This window comes from Morone saxatilis, unplaced genomic scaffold (genome assembly GCF_004916995.1).
Source record: "Morone saxatilis isolate NCDOM2014 unplaced genomic scaffold, NCSU_SB_2.0 Contig3, whole genome shotgun sequence".
Taxonomy (NCBI): Eukaryota; Metazoa; Chordata; class Actinopteri; family Moronidae; genus Morone; species Morone saxatilis.
In genome coordinates this window covers 23664915-23674096 of record NW_023339873.1, presented here as the reverse complement: position 1 = coordinate 23674096, position 9182 = coordinate 23664915, and the positions used below count along the sequence as shown (strand labels likewise).

Sequence of the window (9182 nt, the reverse complement as noted above, 5' to 3'; positions counted from 1 at the left end):
GATCTCCATGACAACTAAGAAAACTCTATCTGTTAAGAATAGTAAGAGAGCCTTGAGTTAGGATTATCATTATTATTATTATTATTATTATTATTAATAATAATATTAATATTAATATTAATAATAAAGCAACCACTACAGACAAACTAGGACAGGACACATTGTTCAAATGCTCTCAATGACGCATGTGATTGGAGCTCAGCTGTAAAATAATGATTGCAATTTACATTTATTTTTTAATATTATATTTTAAATTAGGCCAGTAGTTTTTCTGTAATATTGCTGACAAACAAACCAACTGCCAAAACCATAACCTCCTGGACAGGATGAACAACATACTTTTTTGGGATCATTAGGGCCTAAAATGCCTGATTTACTAACAAACATCAAAAAGAAGAACAAATGCTATTTATCAAACATGTTTTATAACTTGCATATTTTCTTTTTGCTGTGCAGAACCTGCTGACAGACTTGGATAGATCCATAGGCCGCTACAGAGATGAAGTTAATCTGAAGACTGCCATAATGTCCTTCATCAATGCTGCGCTCAGCCAGGGAGCAGGAGAGGTGAAGAACTATCTATCTGTGTCTCTCTTGAAGGACAAGACCATATTATGCCTATTTTCAGGTTCATATTGTATTGTATTAAAGTTTGCTTCAACATTTTGAACATTAAAGCTTTAAAGTGCTTTAATTTTCAAAAAACAATTCATATTGTATTGCATGTAAATATTGTATAAAATCCTTAAAAATTCAGTTTAGGTAACTACTTTTTTTACTCACCTCTCTCTGTTTGAGACAAAAATGGTCCACTTCCTCCCACTGTACAAAAATAAAGCCAAAATATCCCGGCTATGGCTGCTGCCATCTTTCACCAGCCAGAGCCTGCGCAGTAATAATCGGGTTTGGCACTGCGGTATCGAAGTCCCACCCGGCCGACTCAATTACAAGCAGGGCTTAAATAACTAATTAAAGCCAAACTAATCAGAAAAATTAACACTTGAACATACATCAACGTGATTAGAACTACCTAAAATGACAGAAACCATCTTTGGAAAAAATTTATTTGACGTGTACTTTGAGTTTTTTAGTTTGTCCCATCTGCTAACATAGAGGCAGTGGGCTGTATGACCTATACTGCAGTCAGCCACCAGGAGGAGATAGAGATGTTTCAAGGCTCACCCACTGCTTTTCTGCCTCAGCTCTGCAGTTTTTTTTAGCAATAAGTAAGCTAACATTAGCTTCTTGGTGCTAATCAGAAGCAAATTAATTCCTTCAGTTTGACTGTTTATGTAGCTATAGCATTACCTTCAAGACATGACCAGCAAGTGGACTGACATACAGCAGTAAAACACACACACACACACACAGCCGGAGAGGATAACAACAACAGCTAACGGTTACACAAAAAGCAACATGAAAAAACAGTTGCTGACATCCAAACTACTACTTCAGTTTTTAAGCTTCAAACCCAGCTTAACTTTACCACAGTTTCTCTTTACTGTCCCTCAGTCTTACAACATTAGTCCAACATTGCCCCCGACCTGCTAGCCACATTAACCCTGCGCAACATGCTAACACCAAGTTAAACACCTACTAACAACCTAAGCAGGGCAACTTCTCTCTTAAACTCTCTTTACCTGTCCTGGCTTTACATATTGTCTACCAAAGAGATCATTTCATTGTATGATTACACTGTATTGCATCTGTCTTTTCAGACCAGTCTGGAGTTCCGTATCCATTTGCGCTATGAGTTCCTAATGTTGGGCATTCAGCCAGTCATTGATAAACTACACTCCCATGACAACGCCACCTTGGACAGGTAGCATTTGGAAATATCAGTACTGTCATGGAACCAACAAATAAGTAGCAGGTCACTTTGATTTTAAACGGCTTTCTGAGTTCAGTTGTTATTGCTGTTTCCAGACATCTGGACTTCTTTGAGATGTTAAGGAACGAAGACGAGCTTCAGATGTCCAAACGCTTCGACGCTGTAAGTCATATAAAACACACCAGCTCGTCTACAGTGTAACATTTCTCCTTGATGTGGATTAAAATATGAAAATGCAAATCCGATGTGTAATGTGTCTGTTGGCTCATTGCCTCAGGTCCACATAGAAACTAAAAGTGCCAGCCAGATGTTTGAGCTGATCAAGAAGAAGCTGAGCCACACTGAAGCCTACCCTCACCTCCTGTCTGCACTGCAGCACTGCCTCATGATGCCATGTAAGACTGTCTCCTTGCCTTGAACTGCCATAAATTGATCCCTGATGGTAGCAGCGTTTCCTCCTGCTGACCCCTCTCTGTCTGTCTGCAGATAAGCAGAGCAGCACCACACGGCAGTACTGGGTGTTGTTGGACCGGATAATTCAGCAGCTGGTTCTGCAGACAGACAAAGGTGAAAACCCTGATGTGGCACCACTGGAGGACTTCAACGTTAAGAATATTGTACGAATGTAAGTCTCCAGGGTTGGACAATGAACCCAAACAGTGAACCCAATAACTGCAGGAGGTTTGAGCAGGTTTATTTCCTGTGAATATTGATCAGAGATGAGTTTTACTTTTTTAGGAACTTTTTACACATTTGTTCGTCTGTATTATATATATTTTTTAAATTTAACAATCATACATGCTTTGTTTTTTTTTTTTACAAATTAAGTCTTTTCTTCTCATTGTTCTATTAGCTATTTGGTTGTTTTAATGGCATGCAACACCATTTATGGTTTTGTTGTTGATATAGTAAAGTCAGTCAGACAGTTTTTGTACACAAGTTGTTACAAAAGAAGCACATGTAACATATTTGGGAGTGTAGCATGAAGACATGTTTCAGAAACTATACTGTAACCCCCAGAAGTGTTCATTTAATCTAAAATAAATTGTAATCAGATATGAGGAAAACTAAGTTTAAAATGTGCTAATCTAGATTTAAAATTAAGCAGCGCACTGTTGCACAATTAAAAATTAATCTCAGTTTAGTAAATCCAGGTTTATTGATGTTAACTGAAATTAAATAGAGTAAAGTCAATATGGAGATGCTTGCCTACCCAAATAAAATAAATGATTAACTAATCTGTATGCTGTCGGTATAGTATAAATTAGGGGGGGGGGGCGTTCACTTCCAGCTGCTCTGCATTCCTTAACAAAACATTGCATTGTTTGCTGGCTATAGCTTAAACTAACTAATAATGGCTCAGCAGAGGAGCTCTAATTTCTCGTCCTTTGAGAAAAACTGGCCGAATTAATGGAATAATATGGCCAAATAATAGAGCATAAACATAAAACATCACTTTTTGGAGTGTTTTCCTTAACTTTCTTTAAGGAACTTGATTATTTTACTCAATCCATCTCAAAAAGGAAACCATTTAAACTTAAAGTTAAACCTCAAGTTTAAAGTTAATACTGGATCACATTTTAAAGTGGAGTTGAAAGTTTTGCTGCAACAGAACAAAATCTTAGCTAGTTAAACCATGATTTAATTGGATTTTTTTTTTTAAATAAGTTAAGTAACCCAGGCTTGTCCTATGTGTGTTTGTGTGTGTAGTAGTAAACCTGATAAGTTAATTGAACACAAAAAACAGTTGAAACATCGATTACATCGACAAAAACACCAACTCAATTGTATAAGTTAAAAACATTATTGATTGAGCAGCTGTTACTAGAATTTTTAAGTGACACTGACTTAATTTTGTATCTTATTTTGAACTGTAAAAACCGTAAAAAGTACTTTATCAGGAGTCGATGTCACTTAAAATATATAGAAAAGTCTGCTTAATCAAAAATGTTTTAACTTACAAAACTTATTACAAGTTTTAATATATTTACTATTCAACTATATTATTACAAAGTTATTGCGTTAGAATGTAGTAGTAGTAGTAGTAGATGTGAAGCATGACTGGAAAATTTGTTGTGTGTTTGTTTTTACAGGCTCGTCAAGGAGGACGAGGTCAAACAATGGAAAGAACAAGCTGATAAAATGAGAAAAGGTAAACACACCAACAGCTGGACATTTTGGGTCACTTTGGATATATATGTTGCTCCCATAATCAATGCAGGTTAACATGTGCAAAGGAATGATCAAAAGCAATTACAAGAACACATTTATTTTTACTTTTAATGATTTGATAAGCTGGAAATAAATGCTTAGTAAATGCTAACGTCATTATAAATAATAACACGAACTAGACCAGCAAGTAAGTACACCAGGGTTCGAGCATGCAATGCAACTCAGAAGCAAAATCATGGTAAATAAGTGGAGATGCAGGCAGATATGCTGCCTGTTTGTCGTCTTTGGCTCCTTCACTCATCCTCTCTCCCAGCAGCTCCACCATCGAGAATTCAAACAGCCTCCCATGAATCACTCTAGCTGTCTCACCTTCCCTTCTCTCCAGAACATCAAAACTTACAGCAGCGCGTTGAAAAGAAAGAGAGGGAGTGTGAGGCCAAAAATAAGGAGAAGGAAGACATGATGGCGATGTTGAACAAGATGAAAGAGAAGCTGGAGCGGGAGAGCAACGAGCACAAGCAGGCCAAACAACAAGTGGCAGAGCTGTCCGCTCGGCTGCAGCAGCTCAACAACGTACGTTCACCGACACAGCAATACGGTTCTGCATCACAATGATCTGTCCGTTTGATAATGAATCCATCTTTGTTTTCTTCTTTTCTCTTGTCAGACCTCCACTGTTCCTGGAGGACCTCCTGTGACCTCTGGTGGTTTAGTTCCTTCTGGTCCTGTCCCAGCTATCCCTCCTCCCGCTCCCCCGCCTCCTCCTCCACCACCACCTCCTCCAGGAGGCCCACCCTCTTTTGGCATGGCCCCATTTGCCCCACCACCTCCTCCCCCGCCAGGGGCTCCAATGGGAACTGCCCAGAAGAAGAATATTCCTCAGCCATCAAACCCACTGAAGTCCTTCAACTGGAGCAAACTCCCTGAGGTAGACACTGCATTCACATGGATTCAGGCATCCGGTATGTCATGTTAGTGGATGAAAGCAGAGCGGTACAGTTGGGTGAGGCCGGAAGAGAATATCGGCAATGGTAACGGTAGGCAGCATTGCTGTCCAAGTGTGAACGTTTTTCCGTCCTCTGCGATGGTATTTAAAACCGGATGTTATGTAGCTCCCTCACACAAGGAGAAAACATGGACAATCTGGACAACAAGACACTAATAATTAATACATTACATAAATTCTGCCCAAATCCATGTGACTGCTGAGGAACTGCTGCTACAGCTGCAACTTTTATTATACTATTACACACAGATATACTACGTTTACTACTGCATGCTGATACTACTATAGCAGTCTCATCTATCTCATACTATAGCAGTCTCATCTAAAGCCTCTAGTTAAACAAACTAACACATTGTTAGGAGTAAGGAAAATATAGACTAACACCAGACTGATCCTTTAATGGGTGAATACCAGCCAGCAGCCATAATCTTCTTCTAAAAGCTGTGAGATGCGATGCAATATGTTAATTGGACCATGAATTAAAGGTCCAATGTGTAGCATTGGGATAATCCATATAAATGGAATATAATATGCGTTGGTATGTTTTCATTAGTGTAAAACCACCATGTTTCTACAGTAGCCCAGAACAGACAAGTCTTTTTCGCAAGTTTCGTGGCCACTGTAGTTTCTCCTACACACTTTACAGCCGCTCTTATTCCCATACAGAGTACAGATACAAGGTGTTCAGTTATCTGCAACTTCACCACCAAATGCCACTAAATCCTACACACTGGTCCTTTAAGTTGTTTAGTTGAGTGCATTATTGTCTGTTTCAGAACAAAATACAAGGAACCATATGGAAAGACATCGATGACCTCAAGGTGTTTAAAGTTCTGGACCTAGAAGAGTTCCAGAGGACCTTCTCAGCCTACCAGAAACCACAAGTAACATATTACACACTGCACTAAACAGAACACATTCAGCAACACTATCATTCTCTCTTTTGCTTTCTATTTTATGTTCATTAATTCTTTGGCATATCTATCCATCCATTCATAGATGGCCTTCAGTGTGTCACAGTTATTGACACTGCTCATGTTCAGTTGATTTAACTAATTAAGGTTTCAAGTCATTTTATTTTATTCAAACAGAATCCAAGTCCAAGAAATGCACCATGACAGAGGAGGACTCACTCAAAAGCCAAAAGCACTTTTGGTTGCTAACTTGCTAATGGTTTTTTCAGATGCTTTTTAGTCTATTAGTATTTTGTCACAAACCTAATAAATCTATTTTATAATTAAATGATTCTTTTGTTGTTGTAAAACAGTTATCTAGAGATAATCATATACATGACTTAAATGTCATGTTCCCAATCCTGGCATCACAGAGTTTTGTTATACTGTGCTGTATTTTCCTGCATATTAACAGAAGATTGCTGAGGACGACCAGACTTATGCCAAGAAAGTCAAGGAGCTGTCGGTTATTGATGGTCGGCGAGCACAGAACTGTAACATCCTGCTCTCACGGTGAGGGTTACGAATCAATGAATGAATGAGTTATGGTTATGTTGTTCATTTCCTTTTCATTTTAAACCCCTGTATGATATGACAAGATGCAATCTAAATTTATGTGTCACAGGCTGAAGCTGACCAACGAAGAGATCCGCCATGCCATCCTGACCATGGATGAACAGGAAGACTTACCTAAAGACATGCTGGAGCAGGTGCCAAGACATACACATACACAAAAACACACAACGACATGCTCACAGATGGGAGGGCGGTTCCTTAAGTAAAAGTCCTATTCATTTGACTAAATATGAAACTACATGTACCATGACAGATAGACTTTAGAAGCTTCATTCAATTTTAGATTTTGGGATAATACGGAATTAGCAATTATGATGCATGTTTATAATTGAAACATCCATATTTACTTTGTGCTCATGCATGTGATTAATAATTACTTTCAGAATTCAAATCAAATGCACTTGATATGTGATATGATATTTTGTGTGATATGTGTCTGTGTGTGAAGCTTCTGAAGTTTATTCCTGAGAAGAGTGACATTGAGCTGTTAGAAGAACACAAGCATGAGCTGGAACGTATGGCCAAAGCAGATCGCTTCCTGTATGACATGAGCAGGTATGCACCAAAAAAACAACCCATACACACAGCAACACTTCCGAACACACAGGCTGTATATATCATCCAACATGGCAGTTTATAATAGCAAGACCGGCTGCACACTTTTAACTCCTCAGTAAATCCTGTATGAAGGAAACGCACTAATCAATGCACTAACTTCTGTTGAGTTGGACACACACATCACAGCTGGGTATGGGGCGTAAAATGGGGATTTACATGAAGTGATATGAAATATTGCTCCATCTCTTCATGCCGGTACAGTTGCCAGTGACTGACTTATGCTGTGTAATTTCTGTCCTCACCCAGCATCAACCACTATCAACAGAGGCTCCAGAGTCTCTACTTCAAGAAGAAGTTTGCTGAGAGAGTGGCTGAGGTCAAACCTAAAATCAAAGGTACTCTTTTCTATTCCAACAGGGCTTTAGTTCACATTCAATCAATGGATGAAAGTACATTTTTGGAGGGGACTACAAATGTGCATGTCACTAATAAGGAAGAATGCAGTCTTTTAAGTACTGTTTTGTACGACATATTGTGAGATATTAAAAATTTGTGATTTGAGTGCTGTCTGTGAACATACTGTATATGGCATTCCCTCATTTTCTCTGTGGTTTCAGCTCTGAGTCTTGCGTCCAGGGAGGTGGTACAGAGCAGGACACTGCGTCAGCTCCTAGAGGTGGTCCTGGCCTTTGGGAACTACATGAACAAAGGACAACGAGGAAATGCCTACGGATTTAAAGTGTCCAGTCTCAACAAGATAGCTGACACCAAGTCAAGCATTAACAAGTACAGTTCATAACAAGACTTTCATACATCATAGGCCTTTTTCACAGAGGAGATTTTGACATGTGGCAGTGGGAAAAGCACAGGTGTGAATAAAACAGTGAATGATGTCTCAATGCAGTTTCAGGGTCCTGGTATTGTAAGGCAGCTGGCTTGTGTCCAACCACAGTTTGAGGAACTACTGGGTGCTATGGGCTAGGGCTGTGTTTTGGCAAGGATCTGGCAATATGATACGTATCACGATACAACGGTTATAATTCAATATATTGTGATATATTGTGATACTGTAAGCAGGGCGATATTTTGCAATGAGATCTGCATTTGTATTTATCACAGTCCATGTATGTCTTTAAGAATCGATACAATATCAAAGTAAAATATCACAATATGATATTTTTGTATATGTTCTTACACCTTGTGGCACAAATTCAAAAATGGCGCCTGCTAAAGAGGATTACGTAGATTCTGCTAGCATCAGTTCTATCAGAACCTGAGAGTATTTCTTCATTAAAAGAAGAGTAAAGAACAGCACTGAAGGCTTTTCTCCATAGAAAAGATTTTTCTGTCTTCTCCTGACTGGCTTCAGAGTTTTACTACGTTATATGGTTCATTGATCTGATTGGTTGAAATCCACCCGTGATTAACAATGATAGACAGATGGTTCATCTAATCACATGCCAAGTAATTTTTTAAAGTGCCTGCCCTTTTCCAAACAGTTTCAAATTATGGCTTCCCACATGGTTCTGTGTAACAAGTCATATGGCACATCAGGCACATGGCACATATGCTTTACCTACTGTATGACCAGTGAAAATGTCTGCTGTCAAAAAGGCCTAATTGCAAGTTTAGCTATTTCTTCTATACGCCACTGAGAAATGATAAATGATTGATAAATGTATGTGTTTTGTAGAAACGTCACCCTGCTCCACTACATGATCACTGTACTGGAAAAGAAGTACCCAAAAGTGGCAACCTTCAGCGAAGAACTACAAAATGTGCCAGAGGCTGCTAAAGTCAAGTAAGAACGAACAGACATACACACCTGGTGATAGTGGCGGTTAATTGACCAGTGTGTAAGATTTAGTGGCATCTAGCAGTGTGGTTGCAGATTGTAACTTACTCACTTCACCCTCCCCTGCCAAGCACAAAGGAGGAACTATGGTGGCCGCAAAACACATTAAAAATGTCAATGCCTAGTGTTTGGTTTGTCCATTATGGGCTACTGTAGAAACATGGCAACTTAAGGCATTTGTAGATAAAAACGGCTCACTCTAACAAAAAACTAAATGATTCTTATTTTCAG

The 9182-nt window shown here is 38.9% G+C and overlaps 1 protein-coding gene across 2 annotated transcripts in view; it reads left to right on the top strand.

Annotated features, from left to right (window-relative positions):
- The window catches only part of daam1a (dishevelled associated activator of morphogenesis 1a), a 21843-nt gene that overhangs the window by 9663 nt on the left and 2998 nt on the right, over nt 1-9182 (top strand). For both annotated transcript variants that reach the window (XM_035673356.1, XM_035673355.1), the window contains 15 exons: nt 457-567; nt 1719-1822; nt 1927-1993; nt 2109-2226; nt 2318-2456; nt 3925-3983; nt 4389-4576; nt 4671-4931; nt 5786-5893; nt 6378-6475; nt 6588-6672; nt 6987-7093; nt 7403-7491; nt 7714-7882; nt 8790-8897. In XM_035673356.1, the coding sequence (XP_035529249.1) occupies nt 457-567; nt 1719-1822; nt 1927-1993; nt 2109-2226; nt 2318-2456; nt 3925-3983; nt 4389-4576; nt 4671-4931; nt 5786-5893; nt 6378-6475; nt 6588-6672; nt 6987-7093; nt 7403-7491; nt 7714-7882; nt 8790-8897 (1811 nt within the window). The remainder of the gene's footprint in view (nt 1-456; nt 568-1718; nt 1823-1926; nt 1994-2108; nt 2227-2317; nt 2457-3924; nt 3984-4388; nt 4577-4670; nt 4932-5785; nt 5894-6377; nt 6476-6587; nt 6673-6986; nt 7094-7402; nt 7492-7713; nt 7883-8789; nt 8898-9182) is intronic.